The sequence below is a fragment of the Mauremys mutica genome, chromosome 1, assembly GCF_020497125.1.
Source record: "Mauremys mutica isolate MM-2020 ecotype Southern chromosome 1, ASM2049712v1, whole genome shotgun sequence".
Taxonomy (NCBI): Eukaryota; Metazoa; Chordata; order Testudines; family Geoemydidae; genus Mauremys; species Mauremys mutica.
Genome location: NC_059072.1, coordinates 96,125,668 through 96,149,245, shown reverse-complemented (window position 1 = coordinate 96,149,245; position 23,578 = coordinate 96,125,668). Strand labels below are relative to the sequence as shown.

The window sequence follows — 23,578 nt, the reverse complement described above, 5'->3', positions numbered from 1 at the left end:
TGATCACCTTCATCATTCTGTAGAGTATCCCCACAACTCAACCCTTTGTCTGCAGGCCTATATACTTAAATGGCATTTATATCCAAGCCCATCTAAACAGAATAAGGTTTTCTGAAACACTCAAATGTATCTGATGTACTGCTTTCCCCTTCACTACCAAATAAGGCTACTTTGTGCAGTCACTATGGACTTTGCAGGAAGCTACAAATGAAAAATAATTGAAAAACAGTGTGCACCAAAACCACCACTGATCTTAAAGTGAGAACACTGCATTGGAGCACACAGCACTCAAGTGGGAAGGTGATGGGAATGGTTCTAATCCTGGGGTAAGGGAAGTTAAGTTTGTTCCATCTATTGATGGAGCAGGTAGAGGACAGAGGGATCATTCCTGAAGGGACCCACTCAGCGTATCACATCAGCCAGAAACACCTGATGCACAGCAGTCCATGGGTATTTAGTGCTGAGATCTGCTCTGTGCTCTACTACTGTGGCAAGTATGATGAATACAGTATATGAGGATGCTGCAACTCCCACACCTCACCTGGGTATCCTGAAGCTGTGACTCCAGAGTAGAGAAGTCTTTTGCTAATTTGATTGACTTGCTGTCAGACTGATTCAGAAGGCCTGTAATGTTGTCCAGCTCGACCTGCAAGAGAAATTAAAGCATGCCAGTTATCAGATGGAACCACAAACAAACAAACTAGGAATAGATGTGCAGCTTTTGACCTGTGAAAAAGCCACCTTCTTCACAGCAAACAGGATGTGTTATATATGTCTAAGAGTGCCAAGGATGGAATCCTTGAATAAGATATTGATAGAACCTCAATTCAAGTTTCCCCATCTGTGAAGGCCTGCACTGGCCATCCATTCTGCTGCAGCCCATGGGAGATTTTACACAATTACTCGGTTACAGAGAGGAGTTGTTGATACTTTGCCTTCTTACACTGACCTGCCCCAAGACTAGATATGCCAGTTCCTCAGCACCATGTCTCTGCTCTTTCCTGGATCACAATATGCCTCCCACCCATCGCAGTTATTTTCACCAGGTATCCCTACATGAAGGCACCATGAGGCAGTGTCCACTGAGTTGGAGGGAGTGAGCAGCAATAGTTGAAGCAGTCATTTTCCACCTTTCCCATAACATGCTCCCACAGGAGCTAAGGAAAACTCATGGACCCTTACCTGGAGTTTGGTGACTTTCTCGGCCAGCTCTGTCCGCACTCTTTCACCATCCGTAAATTTCACCTGTAGCTCTTGGAGCTGGGCATCTACTTTCTTTCGCTTGTGCTCAGAATCCCCTTTGCCTTGCAGAAGCACTTTCACCTCATTGGACAGCTCAGCACGCTCGCTCTCCAGAGTCTGCTTTGCCTTCTCAAGATTCGTTTTCACCTGAAGGAGAAAGAGCAGATTTCAGATGTAGTGGGTCTTTACTCTCACTGAGGTGTTTATTCTAATAGCCAACAAATAGTGTTTCACAGTTAGTCCCTGTCTGCTTACTCAAGAAAGCAGATCCCGTAGTTAGAATTCAGCACCCAGCCACTGAAAAACTACAGACATTTACCTACTCAAAGTAGTAACAGTCATGGGGAGAAGATAAAACTGAGGACAGTCTTGTAGTTCAGATTAGCAAATTAAACTCCCTACAGTCACAGTAAGAGCAGGGACCAGAGGTCAGCAAGTACCATCAGTGAAAGGAACTAGAGTGTCACAGCTATGCAGTACAGTTATATTGGGGGGCGAGAGAGGAGAGCACTGCGTGCAACATATTACGGGTAACTATAATGCTTCAGGGTATCTACTGTGGCAAGGGGCAGCAGTGAGCGGGGGAGGGAAGGGGGAGAGAAAAACATGAGACAAATTAGTTACCATTCTATAACTGACTGGATGTATTTCCATAGTCCTCTGAAGCTTTAAATATTGGCCCCTGTTGTACAGCAGCTACTGTTCCAGAGGGATTGTCTGATGCAGCACTATGACTCCCGTTCTCTTACATACCCGCTTGGTTTGTTCCAGTTGCTCTGCCAGCTCCTCCAATGCCTGTGAATGTTTTTGCCTCATCTCCTGGATTTGTGCCTCATGGGTCTTTGCTTCATCATCTAGGGTCTTCTTCAGAAGAGTCACTTCCTGTTCCCGTTTTGACCTGCAAAAACCACAGACATTTTTAATGGACAAGACCAAGGAACATGCATTCCCATGTAGCTTGGCATCTTTGACAGAGATAACCAGGTACCGGTTAAGAAACTCAAGCTATGAAAAGATAAAACAATCCTTGAGTTATTATCAGAGTCCAGCCTTGCCCATCTTTAAATTTTGTGACTCTAAAGCTTGGAGAAAAGTGTCCTCCAGATTGAGTCTATTTTGCCCACTGGCTGCAAGAACAACAGTTCTGGGGCCTTATCATTCTAGGATTAGGAAAATATCAACTTTCACAAACCAGGAAAAGTATCATCTTGTGAGAGACTGCAGTCTTAACCACACATTTCATTTCACTCTAGCCTCTCTAAATCTCTGCAGTTGCTGAAGTACTCAGTCTTCTCCTCCCATGGTGAGGATGCTAGTACCTGGTTTACCTCACAAAGCACCACTGTTTTTGAGTATTGCAGTTACCGGAGTTCCTGCTGTGCAGCAGTTGAATCTAGTGTATCCTCTAGCTCTGTTTTCAGTGCCTCCAGCTCCTCTCCCAGATCCCGCTTCTGTTTTTCTGCTTTGTTCCTAGCTGCCCGCTCAGACTCCAGGTCTTCCTGCAGTTCAGTGATCTGAGATTCCAGCTCCCGGATCTTTTTCAAAGCCATGTTCTTCTGGGCTGCCTCCTCCTCCACCCTGCATAAGACACAGCAATACAGTTCTAGCCACGTGGAGCTTGAGTGACCCACCACCTTTCTCCAGAAAAGTGATCACAAAATAGTGAATAGGAGAGAGGTTAGTGCTCTGCACTGGTTTGTGAGGCCAAGGTCCCAGTTTCTGGTCTTATTCCGTCCACAATTAAAGGCCCTAGTTCTGTCTGCCAGAGTGAGAGGTGAGATTAGCTAGTTCAGACTGGAGGACAAAGGAATGTTGACAAGGTGGGAGAAGACAGAAGAGAAGGGACCACATAATGTATGTTAATTTGTAATGCAGAATGTAACTTAAGCATTGACTTTTCAAGGTTGATTTTTGTATCTGTTCAGTAAAACTAAGCTGCCCATGCTAACCCCCTTGAATGTATTGTTGTCCTGGAAACCATGGGCATTTCCCAGCATGTTCATATTCTACTGCTGCACACAAGTCCGTGGCAGGAATCAGCAGTAAAAAGAACTATAGTGCTAAATGCATTGATTTTACAGTCAAATAAGCCTGTTCCATTCAGTTCCTACTCCGATAAGCAACACAGGACAAGAAACTCTGATCAAGTGGTGAGGCCTCACCTAGACAAGGCTGCTTGTAGTTCTTCTTCCTTCTTGGCCAGCTGCATTTTGAGTTCTGCAATCTGAGCCTGCAGCTCAGCAATCTGGTCATGCAGATCAGTGGAGTCTCCCTCAAGCTTCCTGCGAGTCTTCTCCAACTCCTGCCGCTGCTTCTCTTCGCGACGCAGACGTTCTGAAGGAGACAGACAAGGAAGAGGGACACAGTAGCATAAATAAAGATATTTATTCTTAAGACACTGCATGATGCATCAGCAAGAGAGCAAGACTGAGTGACTGAATCTTTTGTAATATGGCATCTAACCACCACCCTGCTGGATACTATATGTCCTTCCAATGACCTGTAGCGTCTGCCCCCAATCTGAAACTCCTATTAGAAGTGAGGTCCAGAAGATGTTCCAGGTTCTTACTTTACAGCCAGCTTCCCTTATTCTCCTCCTCATGAGGATGCCTTTGCCAGAGAAGACAGTGCCATGCTCCTCCCAACCTATATCTCACTGCACATGTAGCTACAAAGTGATGCTCAGCAATAGCTCCCCTCCCTCCACAGAAAGGGAATGGGCTGCTCCAGGCTGCGTTTCTCCCAGCAGTTTTTCCACAGAGACCAATCAGAGGTGAATAAATCTTTAAATCTGCATCCTGAATGGCACTAACAAGGAGACTCTGGATCAGCAGCAGCACTAACCCCCGTGTACAGGTACCACTGGAAGCAGAACAGCGGAGACACTCCCACAGCACGAAAAAAAATGGAACCAGTCTTTCTTCGCCATTAGTCTGCTGGTTTAGAGGATTTTATTTAGACCAAAGCTCAGCTGACAAGGCATATAACCTTCAGCCAGCCAGCCACTGAAAGGTTCCATCAGACTGATCAATAGCATTCCCACTACAGTCCCACAGTATTAACCCTTTGCTAACTGGAATCCCAATGAGGCCACAGACCTAGAATCAGTCTGACAGACTTAGGAAATCCTGACTGACAGGAACACCAATACTAAATAAGCAAGTTCTTCCCAAGCCCTCTCTCTACCTTCCAGATCTGTGATCATGGCCTCATGTTTGTTCTTGAGTTTAGCCAGACTCTTAGACTTCTCCTCTTCCTCAGTTAGATTGGTTGTGAACTCAGATACTCTGTCTTCCAACAGTTTCTTCTCCTGCAGGATTTAAAAGCCAGTGTCAAATCTGGTGCTGGAATTTGGATGAACTCATTTGTATAGATTGAAATAGGCTATAATCTGTTCACGTGTGCCGACTCCTGCCACAGAAACAAACCCCAAACGCAGTCTTGGATTTGGCTAGAGTGGTGGCTGACCCACACTTCCTATATATAAAATTTGGGAAACCCAGGATCATCCTGTGACCAAAGATCTTCTGAGGCTACAGCACAATGGGTTGGATACGGGGACAGTGTAACTCTTACACTTTCATTTCCTGGATTAAGAATTAAGATACTGTTTAATTTAGGCCAAGAATGTTCCACGGCTCTTTCACTGGGCTCCACAACTCATTTTAGGTTGGCAATGTTTGAATCAATGACAGTATCAAGACCAACTACCTCATGCGTACCTGATTATAAGTAAAGGAATCTGACACCCCCTGTCCCCATCCCCCCTTGCTCCCCCCAACCACATCCGGAACTAGTCATAGAACCCCAGTTCAAGTCCAAGAAGCTGGGAAAATAAAGCACTCTTTTCTTGGAGTCCCAGAGTGGGTGGGGGCAGAGGCTGGAGTCTTCTGGACTCTAGCAACCACACTTCTGCAGGACACAAGGAATGGGTGCTCACTGGCTTCAGAGAGGTTCACTGACAGAGTGGGAGTAGAGACTGATCTCCAGGTTTACAGGACCATTCCCTGGAAGGAATTTTACACTGACCAAAGGGAGTTACAAGTTGGTGATAACGGAGACTTCAGGATTCAGTGTAGATTCCAAATACTAGCTATTTTAAAAATAACTAACTAGTATTTGATAGCCCTTTGAAAGTGAAGAGAGCTCTTTAGGCTATGTGCTGCTCACCCTAGGCAATATAATCAGACAGAACAGGCCCACTCAAGACTGCTTGAGCATAGTACCAGTCTCTGCATATTGACCTGTAAACTGGCAACTAATTTCAGGAATGTGTTCAGCTCAGGAAGTCAGCAAGTCACTGAAAACCCAGTTTAGCCCCTCCCTTGACACAACATACCAGGAGTGGCTACAGCTGGACTTCCTGTACCCACCAGACCAGCTGGGCACCCCAATGCTGTTGTGTAGGGAGCTGTGTGTGCACCTTACCTTGGCCAGTTTGAGATTCTGGTCTTCTAAAACTATCAGATCTTCCTCTAGCTTCTTCAGCTTGGCCTCTGTGGTCACTTTCTCTAGCTGCAGCTTCTGCCTGGCACTTTCCTCTTCTTCCAGCTGCTCCTCTAGTTCCTGAATAAGGCCCATGGCATGTTATTCATACTGCTCACATGTCATCACTATAGTATTAATACAATCATTACAAATTGACCCTCAAAATGAGGGTCTCCCCATCCTCCAAGCAATCATCAATATACAGGAATTCTGTAGCCACTAGTTGGATATAGCGCACTGCATTCCCATCTATAAATAGAATCAAGTACATAAAATTATATGAAAAGTGGCATTGCTGCTTCTGCTAGAGAGGATATATAGTCTCGAGACTACCATTTTAACTAAGGATCCACCCAGCCACCTAGGAGCAACCTCATATTCAACCCTTACCTAAGAACTGGGAAAGTCATCTCAGATAGCTATATGTGCATTAGGCTTAGCTGACCCCCGAGTTCAAACTGTCCTATTGCTGTCTCCACAGTCAGCAGTCTGTGCCAACTTCCTGAAGGCATGAGTGAGGTAACAGACCCTAACAAGTTAATGTGGAGTTCAGACCCCACCTTCCATACCACTATTTTTTGCCTCCTGTTCTGTTATCCTTCCCACTGAGACAGCACCACCATTCTGATACTCACCAACCACCTTATTCACACACACTGGTGCCATTCCCAGGATGTTACCTGAATGTTCTGCTGCATTTTCTTCTTCTCAACCTGCAGATGTTGACACCGTTCTTCCTCTTCCTCCACCCTGGCCTCCAGGTCATGACAGATTTCCTCCAACTCTTGTTTCTTTGCCGTTAGACGGGCCCTTATCTCCTCAGCCTCGGCACAGAGCTCAGTCTCTGCCTGCAGCTGCTCCTGCAGCTGCAGCTTCTCTGCTATTAGCTACACAGGAGACAAACCCAGGATCTTTAAGTTCCAAATCACTGAACTTTTTGGTGACTTTACTTTTGTGCTAAACCCCAGGTACCGTTCCTTATATTTTGCACATATGCTCTTCCTTTTACATGGACTCTTCTCAGTGCAGGACCAGGAGTCTCCTGCTGCTAGTCAAAAGCCAAAGTAGGAATGTCATGTTTTAAGTTTTATCCCCTTGCATAAACTTGTATAGCACAATCTCATATGTTACATCAACCCTTAAGAGATGTCTTGGGACTGCCCTTCCTGAGTGAGTGAGATTTGCTCCTCCCTCAAAGAAAAAACACACAGATGTTATTCCTAAACAAAAAAAATCTCTCTACTCCAAGCCAGAGACAATCTGTTAGTGACCATGTTCTGTTTCTGTGACTCTCCACAATACTCAGTCAATGGAGATTTTAATCCAAATGATGGCTGTAGCGGAGCAACAGCTATTCACTGTTGCAGAACTAAGAGAAGAGAGCTGGGGTACTTAAGCCAGAGAGAACTAATTAACACACTTAAGCAGGAATCCTGCCATTTGTAGATCATGGACCAGCTATGTGAAAGAACAGCCATCTAGTAGTTTGACTATCTGGGGTTTTGTGAGGGAGATTCACCTGTGTTTGGAGGGTCTCCATCTCAGTCACTCTGTTTTCTGCAGCCAACTGCCTCTCCTTGACCTTCACCAGCTCTTCTTCCTTGGCCATCATCTCCTCTTCCTGCCTGCTTACCTGCAGCAGGGGTTTCACCTGCAAGGAGAAAATTAATGGAATGTATAGAGAGTCAATAGCAAGAAAAATAGAAAAAAAAATGGAAGGAAAAACTTACACTAAAAAACAGGCCAGTCCCAACACAAGCTCAGATAAGGTTTGTTTTAGATCTAAAGTACTTGTCAATTGCCAGGGTTTTGTTGGGACACTAGAGAATGCCATGGTAGGAGAGGTGCTGCTGGGAGGCAGAATCATTGGAGACTCCGTATATCCCACCACTAACTCTCAATGCCCACCCACCCCTTTCTTCAGGCCAGGATACAGCAGGAAAGATGTAGGTAATGTCTAGGTGCATGGAGGACCTGGTGCTAAGCCAGGATAAGACATCAGGAGAGAAGAGCAAGAGTGCAAGTCCATCTGCATGTTGGCGAGGGATACTTCACAGAAAGGTCAATCAGAAATCTCATTTCACAGTAGGGGAAAATTAAGATTTACTTTGCTCCTAACTCAGCTCGAGAGCCTCATTCCTGCTGATGCCCACTTCAGTTATAGGTCAGAAAATGATTGAGTCTATTGGTAGAGGATCAGAACTCCCCCTCTTTTCTTCTACTGCTCTGGGAGGGATGGTGAACCCCTCACCACAGTAAACTCCTCTAGCAACAGCACAATTCAGCTATACAACGAACAGCCCTCCTCTTGGAAGGGTGCAGAGGATAAGGCTCTTCTGGGCTTGGAGGACTTGGAAGATTACTTTTGCCTTTTCCACAGCGTTACTAGATTCCTATGCAGCAGTGCACCTGAGGCATGCAGATATCCTGCATAACTACACTTGGGACAGCTCTGCTGGTATTATCCAGCTACAACATGGAGACCCTGTACAGAGAAGTTTTTGTCTTGCTGAGCATGGCAAGCTCCAGTTACAGCTGTTAACCCTTTGCCAAATAGCCAGGTGAGAAGATGTACCTTGGTGAACAGCCTCCACCACTGCCAGTTACGCAGCTTCAAGTAGGCAGCACAATTCCTCTGAAGCACCTTCATTGCAGTTAGTTGCTGTTGACGTTTGGCAAAGGCCCTGAAAAACAAGAACGGTCAGACAACCAACAAAGCCACAGGTTCCACACAGACATCTAAATCATCCTGTCAATCCTCAGCCATCTCCAACTGTCATTTCCAGATTGTCCTTTCTAAACATTCCATGAGCTTTCTTTATTTCAGACCGTGACTATACTGCTCAGTATACATGGGCTGTCTCCCTTCCTTCCTTCATTTTCCTCACCTGTGAGGAAGAGCCTTCTCTCCAACTTCTACCCCATGAGGAACAATCCTCCCAGCCTCAGTGACTCACTATTCACCATCAAGAGATCTTTGTTCCTTTACCCATGTCTCCCTTCACTACTGGTTCGATGTCTGTTTGCTCACCATACCATTTATATGTTTGTGGAAATGTGCTGTGGTTTATACTGTTCTCGCCACAGTCCCAACTCTAGAGTTTTGAGAGGCAGATGTACACAAAAAACATTTATATTGCACTACACTGTCTCTATGTTGATGGCAGAAACCCTTTTCAAATTCTCACATCTGCCATCTGTTGCTGTGATTGCTCTGGCAAAAGGCTTCCCCATTGCTTGAAGTACCTATAGACAAGAGTATGCTTTACAGCCTATAAAACCCAAGGAGGATGTAGGATACTAGCTCAAACACTTCCTTGCAGAAGTCTTTACCAGGATTTAGTCAATGTATTGCAATTTCACTCTGGTGTCAAGTTTTCTTAAGTTGTACTTGAGTTTTGTAAATGCCTTAAACATCAACTGTTGCATTTCGTGACTGAATCCTCAGACAAGAATTCATCCTTTCTGAAGGGAATCATTTTTAGTTGGCTTCGTAGAATATAAGCTTGACCCAACAAGGATGAGTATGCATTTGACACACGTGTACATCATGGAGTATGGTCCTTACTTTCTGGCTAGGTATCCTCTGCAGCATGCTTGGAACTCAATAATGACATCTGTGATCTTCAGGTCTCTTTCCTCCTCAAGGTGAGCGAGGACTCCAGCTCTGAAAAAAACTTTACTCTGTCCAATTCGATACAGGTTTGGATCCAGCTCCAATGCTTTGATCTAAAGAGGGGAAAGAGGGAGGATGCACCCATTAGAAATAGGAAAACATCCCTGCACTGGGACTGCTCTGAGTGATTTGTCACAAGAAACAATCATTTGCAATGCTAGAAGACATTCCTCCCCTGCACCAAAATCATCTGGCCAGTTGACACAGCTGGCTTTAGAGCAGTGGTTTACAACCTGTGGGTCCACAGACTGTTTAAGATTTCCAAAGGGGCCCACACACTTTCATTTGAAATTTTCTGGGGGTCCGCAAATGAAAAAAGGTTGAAAACCACTGCTCTAGAGGGATTCTTAAAGTTCAGTCAAGCACAGGATGGGATGGAGGGGCAGAGGGGAAACATGCAGTCAGGTTTAGTACACCACTCTAGAGCATTCAAGTCCACAAGAGTGCTTTAGGGAACATGTATGCCCAGGCCTGATCACTTGTGCACAAAAGACATCTTACTAGCCAGTTTAAGAAGCTACAATGATAATATTGTGCTCCCACCCTCTACTAGAGGCTGTAGCCAGGTTTGGGTTTAACCCAATATATTTAAATATATACTGTGCCTAACCTTCCTCTTCCCTTTCTAAACAGCAAAGACTTGTTGATCCCTCCCATAAATGATACAACTCTTCCAGCTTCTTTTCCCTTGTCAGAAGTGTTCCACCCAGTTTCCTCTTCCCCTAGGACCTGCCTCGCATTAAGCATTTAACAGCTGGAGAAAAAATCAGCTACATTCTGCATATGACAGTAGATGTGGCATCCACTACACACGAGTTCAGTTTCAGTTGGAATGCTAGATAGCCACTTTGCAACAGGCATTCCTGCACTGGCCACTTGGACCCTGCACTAAAAGCAGCTATCACCATAGGCGCCAACTCCATGGGTACTCCAGCTCATGTCCGCCTCCTCCCCTGAACATGCCACTTCTCCCCATAGCTGCCAGTGCTTCCCACCACGTGGCAAACCTGGGAGGAAGGGGGAGGAGGGGGAGCACGGAGTTGTGGTGGGGCCTTTGGAGAAGGGGGTTGGAATGGGGGCAGGACAGGGGTGGAGTCAGGGCGGGGCCAGGGCGAGCACCCACTGGCACCATGAGAAGTTGTCACCTGTGGCTATCACTACAGGCCATTCATAGAAATTTGTCTTCAAGTATGTGTTCAATTACGCATCAAGAACAATTTTACTGCCAGTGAACAATCCACTCCGAAGACTATATAGAGGCCGAGGGACCCCGGGCGGGAGGACCGGCCCCAGAAGGATAGGGAGCCGGGGAGGAGGCAACCCAAGCTGTTCTCCGGAGCAGCCCCACGGAAGAGGGGCGAGCCCCGAGGAACACCTGATCGACCGGCCCGGCTTACCTGCTGGCAATGTAGCAAACCGGGGCACACAAAACGGGACTGCCTGGAGATGGAGTGCGGGTGGGCTGAGTTTTGTGGGTGGACGCAGGTAGCGGGGCAGACAGGCGGGTCATGGAGCAGTTGCTGTATCCAGTGGTGGTGGGCAGGGACTGGGGCTCACTACCAAGAATGAAGCAAGGCGGTATCCCCAAAAGGGGAGAATGCCACCCGAGCCAGGGGGCTGTTGGAATTGAGAATGGACCTAGATCCATCGAGGCAGATGAAACTCTTAGACAACCGAGCCCAAAGCGGGCGGGTCCATGGGAGGTCTGCCTGGGGGAGCTCACGGGCTCAGGCCCCTCAGGGAAAGGGCTGGGCCCCGCCGAGGGCCCTGAGGAGACTGGACCCGCGGACGAGGACCCTAACCCACACGCAGCTGTGGGGGAAACTGAGGCAGGGAAGATCCTGCTGGATGAGAGGATAACTCCCGACCCTGTCCCTCAGGTACAGGAGGAGCAAGGGTTGGGGCCCTCCCCGCCGTGTGATTGGTGTGAGGATCTGCGGGCGGAGGCAGAATTAGGGAGGCAGCCTCTGCCTCCGCAGTGTACCTTCTGTGGGCGGGGGGGCGGAGCGAACACTGGTGGAGGGGGTTGGGGCTCACCCGGTTCCTGGGGAAGACCTCCCTGCGGAGAGGCCCACCCAAAGTAAAAATAAAAGGCGAAGGGGCTGGAAGGCAGGTGGGCCGAGGGCAGCCGGACCGTATGCCTCTTAAGGGGGGAAGGGGTGTAACAGGATGCTGGCTAGGAGAAACAAGCCAGGCCCCTGCTAGCCCTGTTCCAGAGGCAAAAGAGTTAGTTGGGCTGGGTGAGGGGCCATGCCCTAATTACCAGAGGGGTTCCACCTGCAGGCCTGGATAGCCAGCCTGCCCTATAAAGCTGGCTAAGAGATAGGAAGGGAGGGAGACAGGAAAGGGAGGAGCATGGGCTCTAGATCCCTGCTGGCTGGGAAGCTAGTAGTCTCCAAGAGTGTTGGTCTCTAAATATTTGTAAATAGTAGGTGGTGAGAACAGACACAAACAATAAAAGGACACGGGTGCTGCACCTCCGTTGGTCTCTGGGTGTTTTTGGGGCCTAGGCCGGCGAGAGCCAGGTTACACAGAGCACTGCCAGCAGATTGAGGAAAGTGATTAGTCTCCTGTATTCAGCACTGTTGAGGCCACACCTGGTGTATTGCATCCAGTTTTGGGGCCCCCACTACAGAAAGGATGTGGACAAATTGGAGAGAGTCCAGCAGAGGGCAACGAAAATTATCAGGGGGCTGGGGCACATGACTTACGAGGAGAGGCTGAGGGAACAGGGCTTATTTAGTCTGCAGAGAGAAAAGAGTGGGGGGGGGGATTTGATAACAGCCTTCAGCTACCTAAAGGGGGGGGGTTCTAAAGAGGATGGAGCTAGACTGTTCTCAGTGGTGGCAAATGACAGAACAAGGAGCAATGGTCTCAAGTTGCAGCGGGGGAGGTCTAGGTTGGATATTAGGAAACACTATTTCACTAGGACAGTGGTGAAGCACTGGAATAGGTTCCCTAAGGAGGTGGTAGAATCTCCATCTTTAGAGGTTTTTAAGGCCCAGCTGGCTGGAATGTTTTAGTTGGGGATTGGTCCTGCTTTGAGCAAGAGGTTGGACTAGATGACCTCCTGAGGTCCCTTCCAACCCTCATCTATGATTCACTCAGACCAGAACCACTGCCATCTTACAAAGTGCCATGTGTCTGAGTCTCAGCTCATCAGCATGAAAAATCCCAATACGTCGTCATTTGGCTAGCAGAAGGTTCAGCAGCATTAATCATAGTGGCTTTTACTTTTTATAGTCTTCTGCTGCTCTCCTCTATAACAGACCAGACATTCCAGTTGGAGATCTGTGAGCACATGGGATGTATTCTGCAATACACCTAGAGAAGGAAGGTCGGTCTGATTTAGACCTTCCTCACTCTACTCTTCAGCCCCAATGCACACAAGTAGGGTTTAGGACAGAGGTGGGCAAACTACAGCCCACGGGACACATCTGGCCCATGGGACCATCCTGCCCGGCCTCTGAGCTCCTGGCCCAGGAGGCTAACTCCCGAGCCCCTCCCCCGCAGCCTCAGCTTGCTCGCTCTGCCATGGGCGCAATGCTCTGGGTGGCGGGGCAGTGAGTTCCTGGGGCAGCGCAGCTGCAGAGCCCGGCAGCGTGGGCGTGGCCCGGCTCCAGCGCCGCCAGCCACTGTTGCTCCAGGCAGTGCAGTCATGGGGCAGGGGACAAGGGGGGTTGGATAGAAGGCGGGGAGTTTGGGGTGGTTGTCAGGGGGCTGGGGTGTGGATAGGGGGTTGAATGGGGGCAATCAGGAAGGAGGGGGGGTTGGACGGGGTGGCAGGGAGTAGCCTTTAATGAAGCCTTTAAGTAGGTCTTTTCTATATGCATATTATTCCTCATTAAGGAATGCAGGTGACAGAGAGAAGGGGTGCTTGGATGGGGCAGGGGTCCTGGGGGGGCTGTCAGGAATGAGAGGAGGGGGTTGGATGGTGTGGCGGGGGTCTGGGGTTGGTCAGAGTACAGGGAGCAGGGGTGTATGGATGGGGCAGGGGTCCCAGAGGGGCCATCAGGGAAGAGGGGGGGGTTGGATGGGGCAGGAGTCCCAGAGGGTGGGGGCAGATAGGAGGTGGGGGATAGGCCATGACCTCCTCCCCTAACCAGCCCTCCATACAATTTACAAAACCTGATGCGGCCCTCCGGCCAACAAATATTTGCCTGCCCCTGGTTTAGGATGTGGCTTACCATCAGCACACAGGCCTGCTTTCCATCCATGAATCCTTTGGGAATTGAATTTGGAGTCAGGATCTCATATCTGCAGGGACAATCTATGTGTTAGACCAGTTTGACAGATAATATAGAAGTTGCACTAGACACTCCGATGAAGAAATCTGGGAGAGAATAATGCCTGTATCATATTCCCATGGAACTATGAATTTGTATAGTTTGTAACTCTAGTGGATTACAGAATACAGTGTTTATGCCCTTTGGTAGTAGATGATAAAGCCAGTCTTGGCTGAGGTCTTCTACCCATCATGCCAACTACAGGTTTACCACACAAGTCACAGCTGTTGTTGTGAGAGAAGCAAAGCAGCCCAGATCCAACAAATTACTACAACCTCTAGAGAGACCTCGCTTCCATAACAACAAGTGGCGAACTCCTAGGTCACTGCCTTTGATATTTAAGTCCCCTGCCATTTAGAAGCAGGGGCAATCAAATTATGATTAAAACAAAGTGACTTACGTACTGAATATACATTTAAACTGGTATGATTGAGAGGCTGCTTTTATGCTCTGATCAGAACTTTACCTTTGTCTGAACTCCTGGAAGACGACTCTATTGGGGAAGCCCTGTCGGCAGATACGGATTCCCTCCAGCACTCCATTACAGCGGAGCTGATCCAGCACTAAATGGGGGTCCAGTTTGCCAGCCTAATGAGGGAAGGCATTTAGCAATGTTATAAAACTTTACAAGAGCTGTAAAGAGGGACTCCTACTCTGCTCACTGAACTCAAAGTGCCCACTCCAGGGGAAGCCATAAGGAAGGCCCTATAGAGGCAAACAGAGGTCCACCTCCAAAGTTAAGGGAGTTATAGGATTCATTCTTAGTGCCCTAAAACAGCCTGGCTGGTATTTAATGTTACAAATCCATCTAGAAAGAAGATCATACATTTGTGAGCTTCAGGCAGGTATTACAAGTGGACTATAATTAAAATGACAGAGATATAAAAGAGAGTAACAGAGGTAGGTACTACTTCTGCTATGCAACAAATGTAGTCACCAGGGAAAGAAAAACTCTTCATACCCCTTTACAAAACCTTGCAAGTGATTGAAGGCCATAGTTGTGTCCTTCACAACAAGCAGGTTTACCAGTCATCCCCTCACTCCCAAGACACTGCCAGTATTTTGCTAGCCCAGCCAGAGATCGTTCTTCACCTTCTTCTCATGGTTGGGGATGATGCAGCGGACAAAGTTGGGGTTGGTGTTCCTCAGGGTAGCCATCAGCTTGGATAGCTGTTCTTTGTAGAGCTGTCCCACTGTTCGGAACATACCCTTCCTGGTTTTAAAGGCTCCTGGCAATGCTGTATCTGACATACCAGCCACCTGATCCAGCCCAACTATACGATCGACTAAAGAAAACAGAGGGAGAGAGTTAGAACTTCCACGATAGTCTGGTAGGTGAGCGGCTGCAGAGAATATTTGGGTAGAGCAGGATAAGAGAGGAGCTGCAGGATCCTTTTTGCTTCTTCTCTACACAGATGTAGAAGTCCTGTCCAGCATTTGTGCAGGAATGGGGCAGGAAGGAAAGAAAGCAGCGGCTCACTACTGGGTCTCTGAGTGATGAACTGTTGTGTGAGATGGACCCAACTAGCAGTTTAAAAAGAGCAGTTGTATTCTGAAAAGCAAATAAAAAGTGGCATAATGGATTTTGTGTTTACTACCTCAAATTCCATACCAGGCTTGGTTAGCTTCCAAGTAACAAGATGGCACTTCTAACCGATTCAACCTGGTGTCTTTCCTTCCTACACAACAACCAGCAACCCTGACACAAATGATGCTACAAGTTCAGCCAGTTACGTGCACAGTAATAACTCTGCTTGACCTTGCAGGGCTAGCAGTTAGAAAAGCCACATTCTTAACCAGTAAACTGAGCAAACATGGAATGGAATCACCACAAACTTGGAACTCCATAATTACATTATTTGAGTCACTTTTCAGAGGACAAGTACACTAAGTTTGATATATGAGAGTGTGCTACAGCCTTGGTGGAAAAAGTTGTTTGAGATCCTACCAGCTCCCTTTTGTACCACAAACACTGCTCCAAGGAATTAAAGAAGCAATTAGACACAGATTAACTGAGTTTCTCCATTTTTGAACTGGGCTATTTTATCAATAGATACTGGCCAAATTTTGGGGGAAGAGGCCAGGAGAAGCTATAGCACTTATCTTCCTAACTTTCCTACCCAATTTCTACCAGCCTGCGAAACTAAAGACAAACAAATTTCCTAAACTCCTAATCACACTGGTTTGGTAGCATCATTGCTTCTCTGATCTTAGCTGTTGCCTGGCATCTAAACTATCACCATGTCAATGGGGGGGGGAATCACTCCAAGGGGATATATTTAACTTGAGCGCAGCCTTGCTTTGGGGTAAAAAAAACCTGTTGGTAAAATGAGACACCCCACAAAGAGGCAGGCTCTGCTATTCAGCTAAGGCAACATTCCAATCTGCCATCCCTACAATAGCTGCTAAAAATAGGGTCAAGTCTTTCTAATTAGGGAGAAAAGAAGGCTGTCTCTCTGGATGACATCACAGGGAAAGCCACAGAAGAGTATCCCAGATTCTGGCTAGAACAATTCTCTTAAAATCTTAATCCCTACAGTCTACATGAAAACTGCAAAAATGAATCATTTAAGACAGAAGATTCAACTAGGAACAGTACATGGGGACTGCTCAGCTGCATTCTGTCATTTTTGAATGAATTCTGCAAGCCTGACAGTACAGCATTCACTAGGCAGGCCATTTTCCATGCAGAACAAGTCACATGAGACTTAGAGACTAAGTCATTCTCAAATGGTTAGCAGCTGAAGTCAAATCATTCCACTGGAGTACTATTCAGCTGAAGTTCTGTTTTTATAGGCACCATCTCAGAAACCATCCCTCAAAATCCTGCACTGAAATGCAGCATCACTGGGCCTGCATTCAAACAGATGATGGAAAAGTTTGCTTTTTGGTTATTCCTAGGTTTCCTTTCTAACTGTTCCTATGCAGGTCTTAGGAGTGGCATGGACAGCATATGGACGTGCCTGCATTTTCAAGTATCTCACTGCAAAGTATGAGCTTTGCTTTTGTTTTTCAAGTCCAAGGGGTTACTAGCATGAAGCAAAGGGACTGAACAAAGAGAGAAGCAGGAGTGGCAAAGGGACAGAAGAATTAACGGAAGCATTTCTTGCATGGCTCTACGATGCGTTACACACGACACGACAGCCGGTTTTCTCAGTCACCTGGTTCTAGATGAAGAATAGGAAAGTGTTGATAGAAATAGGCTCTCTGAACGTTCTGCATCTCTGCAACAGACAGAGACGTCAAAGAAAACCCAAGGAAAAAAAGTGATAGTAACAGTAAGAGTCAAAAACAACAAACATCCAAAGAGGAAAGAGTAAAATACCTAATGACACTGCAGCAAGAACACACTAGTGACAGAATTAACTATATCGGTTCACCCTCTGAGATGTCATGTTTGAATGCTGTAGCTATCAGCTACATACTGGTAGATTCAGATTTTAGTCTGGGATTCCTTGGTTAAAGAAGTAGCTGCAGTGCATGCACCAGGCTATAGGCCAATGAATGTCAACCCCTCATTTCAGCTAGAGGGGATATTTCTCTTGTGCACTATTGTTGCCTAAGCAAAACAAGCGGATAGCAAGTTCTGGATTAGAGCCCTGCAGTGGCACTGGGATCCCTTGGGTCCCGGCGAACCCGCTGCTATAATAGTGGGAGCAGGTAAAACATACTTCGTTGTAGGCGGGATTGGATGGGCCAAAAATATACCCCCACCCCCAAACAAGACAAAAAGACAAGATTATGGTAAATACTAAATTTCCAGTCAGTGTGTCAAATAGAATTTCAGCAATGTAAAGCAAGTTTTCCTTCTTTAAAAAATGTTTTAATACTTAAATTTAAGGGAGGGATAGAAAGATTTGATGTCAATTATAAAAGGAGTTAAAGTATTTTTACATGGTTTAAGCAAGATATTTTACTCTTAGTGGTAAAAAACTCTGAATTCCATTATATTTATTAACCAACTTTTTTTGTTTTGTTTTTAGTAGCATGGGGGAATCTGTCTCTCTTGCAGGATTTGCAGGATCTAAGGTTTTTGTGGGTAGGAGCAAGATAAGAATGCAAGAAACATTGCAGGAGCGGATGGGAGTGAGTATTGTGGGTCAGAATGAAAAACAAAACAAAAAAAGTCCCATGCAGGGCTCAATTCCAGATCATGCTGATCTCTGTTCTCATTCTAAGGGGAAAACGCAGCACATCTTGTTAGAGAGTTTTATCAGATACCAAATGATGTTAAATGTCAATTCTTCTAGTAAAAACTGCCGACAGGAAAGAGTTTTAATCACATACCATCTTTCCACAGCTCAGACACAAACTTGTCTGAGGACTGGTGGAGAAGAGTAGCAATGTTGTCGTTCAGAGGATCCATGTTCTTCATCAGCCACTCATCTGCTTTGTAATCCACCTAAGGAAAGAATCATGTTCGTCACCAAGAAATTGACTGAGGGTTTCCAAAAAGTGCAGGATCTAGTAGGACCCTGCACAAGTCTAAAACTCAGCATTAAGGATGTGGTTAGACATTGTTTGTGGGTCTGACCCGCTACTCCCCACTCTGCCTGCTCTGAGGTATCTAGAGAGTACATCTGCAGAATGCAGTTGAACAGTTGCTATAGTATGTGCTGTTAAGAGCTAGGAGTGAGGCTGCAATACCAGTATGCACCACGTTGGGAGTGTCACTCAACAGCAGTGGAGTATCACTCAACTTGTTGACTCTTGGTGAACAAATATTCGAGTTAGGTCATCCTAGTCTCAGTTTGAAGTTTGAGTCTAGCAATGTTTACACCTACTGTTTTGTAGGCAAGTTCTCCTAGCCCACAAGGTGAATGCATTTGGTAGGGTCACCTGGGTCAGGTAACTGAGTAATTATAGAAACTTCTTTCATTGGCATGTGAAGCATCAGAATTCTAAGAACAGCTAGATCTAGTTAGATTTGTGGAAGAATCCAGCATCATGTTCTGGATTCACTCCACACAGCAGCCATCAGTCTTACCTTGCCAGCATAGTGCATAATGCAGAAGTCAGCTTTGTCTTTCAGCTGTTTTGGCTTCTGGAATTTGGAGTGGTTGCCTTGTTCCTGCACCACCTTTTCCACAAAGCTTTTGTCAGTCGCTTTTGGGAACCAGCACTCTTCATCCAGCAAAGCCAATATACCAGGGGGCCCCGCCTAAAACAAGGGATATACCAGAACATCTCAATATAGACAGAAATCAGCCCTACGCTACTGCCAACATTTAAAACACTCTGAAAGGAAAAATACCCAACCAACAAAAGCAGCTGTGTTAAAATCAGATTCCCAGTACTACAGAAATGGCTAATCACAGAATATCACCTGTAATTCCCTAGTTGGATTCTGGAATGTTCCTTTCACTAGTAAGACCCCCTATACGAGACTAAGATTGTCTAGGGAGCCTTAGGTGACAGGATGCTTTTTAAATGGAAAAAGGAAAGCTACTTGGCCATTCTCCTTACAAGCGTAGACAGAGGACATTAAAATACAGAAGGTCATTGCAGGGGATTTTACAAAGCATATTAATTTAGGAACTGGTACATCTGATCAGCAGTATATTATTTGGAAGTAAGATGGAAAGAAGTGCCCATGTTCACGTCTAAGTAAAATCACTTGTTTAGATGAAGGATTGCAGGAACTGGAAGGCCAGTCTCCGACCTGTCCAAGAGGCTCTATCCATGATAGCACAGAAGGCAAAAAGCATATAATGCAGCCTCTCCTTGCTGCTCAGAAAAAGTGTGCAAATTGTTTTTTTACCGGCTTCTCTATAAGCTCGATGCAGGGCTGTAGGTCCAGGCCAAAGTCAATGAAGTTCCATTCTATGCCCTCCCGCTGGTACTCCTCTTGTTCCAGAATGAACATGGTATGATTGAAGAGCTGCTGTAACTTCTCGTTTGTGTAGTTAATACACAGCTGTTCAAATGAGTTCAGCTAATAGAGAGAAAAAACGGGAGAAGTTAGAGGGACACAACTTGAATGGTCACCTTTGTTAGAATATTTACTTACTATTTTTCTATTCCCACTTAGGATCACTTCTATAACAGATTAATTTGACAAAAATGTTCTGTGTACGGAGTACATCTGGTAGCACCAACAACATCCTCTGGTAAAGAGTTCCACAGGTTGACTGCATGTTGTGTGAAGAAATACTTCCTTTTGTTTTAAACCTGCTGCCTATTAATTTCATTTGATGACTACTAGTTCTTGTGTTATGAGGAGTAAATATGACCTTATTTACTTTCTCCACACCAGTCATGATTTTGTAGACCTCTATCATATTCTCTCCTGCCCCACCCCGGCCAACCATCTCTTTTCCAAGCTGAAAAGTCTCAGTCTTATTAATCTTTCTTTATATGGAAGCTGTTCCATACGCCTAATTATTTTTGTTGCCCTTTTCTGTACTCTTCCCAATTCCAATATATCCTTTTTGAGATGGAGTGACCAAATCTGCATGCAGTATGCAAGATGTGGGCGTACCATGGATTTTTATAGAGGCAATATATTTTCTCTCTTATTATCTATCCCTTTGCAAATGATTCTCAACATTGTTAGTTTTGACTGCTGCTGCACACTAAGCAGATGTTTTCAGAGAACTATCCTGTGCTCTACTTAGGACTAAATCAAGAACTGCATCTCCTCTTATGGGTTCCAGCATTAGCTGCTCCAAGAAGCAGTTATTTAAGGTGTCAAGAAACGATCTCTGTATCCCATCCTGAGGTGCCATTCACGCAGTCAACATGGAGATAGTTTAAATCTCTCATTATTGAGTTTATTTTTTATAGCCTCTCTAATCTCCCTGAGCATTTCACTCACTATCACTATCCTGGTCAGGTGGTTGACAGTATATCCCTATTGCTATATTCTTATTAGTCAAGCATAGAATTACTATCCATAGAGATTCTATGGCACAGTTTGGTTCATTTAAGATTTTTACTTCATTTGATTCTACACTTTCACATATAGTGCCACTCCCCCACCAGCACAACCTGTTCTATCCTTCCAATATATTTTGTATCCTGGTATTACTGTGTCCCATCATTGTAATCATCCAGTCTGACCTCCTGTATAACACAGACCACAGAACTTCCCAAAAACTCCTAAAGCATATCTTTTGGAAAAACTTCAACAGATCCTCCTTTAGTGTTCTGAAACATTTTTAGTCAATTTCAAAACATTCAAGTTGACAGTGGCCCTTAAATTCCACATTGCAAGAGACACACCAAAAGTCATTAAATTTCAGCCCAAAGCTACAAACATTTGGACTCTGATCTATGGGAGGAAATCAAGAGATACGGAACCATACAGACGGTTACTGCGGTATCCACAATGCACACTCCAGAAAGGAGGAGAGCCTCAGAATGTACTACAGGTAATTTAAATATTTGCAACAAATTTGAAATATTAAAGAATGTAACCTTTTGAAATAACACCTAGAAATTGCCCAATTACTGGGACAGTGAGGTTCCTCACTAAGAAAGTCCAGTTCAGCCTTAAAAAGGGGCTAATCTGTTTCTCCCCAGACCTCTGTGATATTTTGCCAGGGAGCAAGGGAACAGGAACATGCTGCATTGTATGCAGGAATAGAATACCTCCTTACTTCAAAAATCTCAAAGCCGGCAATGTCAAGGATTCCAATGAAGGATGCCCCCTGCCTTTTGGTCTTATCCAGGGCCTTGTTGATGCGCATCACCAGCCAACGGAACATACGTTCGTAAGTGGCTTTGGCCAGTGCCTCGATGGCAAAGTCAGCCTGAGTAGGAAGGAAACAAAAACAACAAGAGTTATATTGTAATCCAAAACTGAATAGCTCAGTAATCTGGCACACTGGAGACTCAGGTTGGAGTCAGTGACCTGACTGGCTTAGTGAATGAGTCAGTCATTTTGCAGACTCTTCCAGATGAAAAGGAGGGACTAAATAATGAATGGAGGACTTGTCATACTGGATCAGAGTCAAAGTAGTCCCAATTCCAGCATCTTGCCTCTGGCAGGAGCCAATACCAGGTACTCCAAAGAGGAAATTCTGTCTAGTCCTCTCATAAAAGGTCAATGGCTGTACCATAGTGACGTTTCAGGGTTCCATAAGGGAACCATAGGTATTTGTGGAGTCTGGGGCTTGTTTTCTCAATGCCTCACTTCCTGGAAGGTCAAGTACCCGCATCAGAGGCAGAAAGTTATATATTGAAATGGGAGGGCAGTCAAGGATGATTTACAGAATCTGATTGGTATCCTTCCTTCCCACCCCCCACTTCTAAAGCAGACATTTTTATAGCACACAGAGACCACACTGAAGTGTTCATCACAGGGCAAGTTGAGAAAAGACAGTTACCTTTTCCGTAACTGGTGTTCTTCAAGATGTGTTGCTCATGTCTATTCCACAATAGGTGTGTGTGCTCGCCACGTGCACTGGTGCTAGAAGTTTTTCCCCTAGCAGTACCCATAGGGCGGAGTGCCCCAGCAACCCTGGGAGTGGCGCCTCCATAGCGAGGTAGAAGGGGCACTGTGTGCTACCCCCACCCTTGGTTCCTTCTTGCCAGACAACTCCAACAGAGGGGAAGGAGGGCGGGATGTGGAATAGACATGAGCAACACATCTCGAAGAACACCAGTTACGGAAAAACTGTCTTTTCTTCGAGTGATTGCTCATGTGTATTCCACAATAGGTGATTCCAAGCTATATCTGTTGGAGGTGGGTAGGAGTTCACAAGTTCTCGGGACGGAGCACAGCCCTGTCGAACCTGGTGTCATCCCTGGTTTGGGAGACGATCACATAGTGCGAGTTGAACGTGTGAACCGAAGAACGTGGTGGCCCTGCAAATGTCCTGGACAGGGACGTGGGCCAAGAAAGCAGCCAACGAGGCCTGCGCCCGAGTCGAGTGCACCTTCACAATCAGTGGTGGGGAAATACCCGCCAGAGCAGAACAGGTATGGATGCATAAAGTGATCCAGTTGGAGAGGCGCTGAGTGGAGATCAACCGACCCCTCGTGCTCAGCCAAGGCAACGAACACTTGCGAGGACTTCCTGAATGGCTTAGGCTGCTTGAGGTAGAACACCAGAGCCCACCGCATGTCGAGCTTGGAGGCGGCACTCCTCACTGGCTGCGTGCGGTTTGGGGCAGAGGACCATCAGAAAAAGGTCTTGACCCATGTGATAGGTGGAGACGACCTTCGGGAGGAACGCAGGATGCGGTCAGAGCTGGACCGTGTCCTTATGAAACACTGTCAGGGCCCTGAGCACCAAGACCCTCCTGGGCGACGTGATTGCGACCAGGAAGGCTACCTTCCACGAGAGGCAGGACCAAAAGCACGTAGCTAGTGGCTCAAATGAGGGCCCCGTGAAAATGGGTAAACACCAGGTTCAGGTCCCACTGCCTCCAGGGATCTAACATATGGGAAAAGACGGTCCAAACCCTTAAGGAACCAGCCAGTCATAGCATGGGAAAATACCATGTGCCCTTGCACCAGTGGACGGAAGGCCAATATGGCTGCCAGGTGCACCCTGACTGATGAAGGCACCAGGCCCTGGGCCTTCAGGTGGAGGAGGTAAACCAGAATAAGCTGGATCGAGGCGGCTACAGAGAAACACCTTGGTCCGCCGCCCACCTAGAAAACTGAGACCATTTCGCCAAATAAGAGCAGCGAGTGGAGGGCCGTCTACTTTCGAGAAGGACATGCTGAACCTGTTCCGAGCATGTCCTTTCCTCACCACCTAGCCACTGAGCAGCCACGCCGTGAGGTGAAGAGCTGCTAGGTTAGGATGGAGAAGGCGGCCCTAGTCCTGAGAGAGCAGGTCCGGGTGGAGTGGCAAAGGCCAATGCGGAGCTACTGTGAGGCCTGTGAGGGCCCCGTACCAATGCTGCCTGAGCCATGCTGGGGCAACGAGGAA

At 46.4% G+C, this 23,578-nt stretch overlaps 1 protein-coding gene across 2 annotated transcripts in view; it reads right to left on the bottom strand.

Moving 5' to 3' along the window:
* The window catches only part of MYH9 (myosin heavy chain 9), a 94,712-nt gene that overhangs the window by 10,265 nt on the left and 60,869 nt on the right, over positions 1 to 23,578 (bottom strand). For both annotated transcript variants that reach the window (XM_044986405.1, XM_044986412.1), the window contains 18 exons: positions 21,294 to 21,446; positions 19,454 to 19,627; positions 18,680 to 18,853; positions 17,980 to 18,094; positions 14,785 to 14,978; positions 14,159 to 14,280; positions 13,594 to 13,663; positions 9,299 to 9,459; positions 8,306 to 8,414; positions 7,250 to 7,381; positions 6,411 to 6,617; positions 5,671 to 5,808; positions 4,429 to 4,552; positions 3,405 to 3,576; positions 2,608 to 2,820; positions 1,996 to 2,140; positions 1,183 to 1,389; positions 542 to 646 (listed from right to left, as the gene is read on the bottom strand). In XM_044986405.1, coding sequence (XP_044842340.1) covers positions 542 to 646; positions 1,183 to 1,389; positions 1,996 to 2,140; positions 2,608 to 2,820; positions 3,405 to 3,576; positions 4,429 to 4,552; positions 5,671 to 5,808; positions 6,411 to 6,617; positions 7,250 to 7,381; positions 8,306 to 8,414; positions 9,299 to 9,459; positions 13,594 to 13,663; positions 14,159 to 14,280; positions 14,785 to 14,978; positions 17,980 to 18,094; positions 18,680 to 18,853; positions 19,454 to 19,627; positions 21,294 to 21,446 — 2,715 coding nt within the window. The remainder of the gene's footprint in view (positions 1 to 541; positions 647 to 1,182; positions 1,390 to 1,995; positions 2,141 to 2,607; positions 2,821 to 3,404; positions 3,577 to 4,428; positions 4,553 to 5,670; positions 5,809 to 6,410; positions 6,618 to 7,249; positions 7,382 to 8,305; positions 8,415 to 9,298; positions 9,460 to 13,593; positions 13,664 to 14,158; positions 14,281 to 14,784; positions 14,979 to 17,979; positions 18,095 to 18,679; positions 18,854 to 19,453; positions 19,628 to 21,293; positions 21,447 to 23,578) is intronic.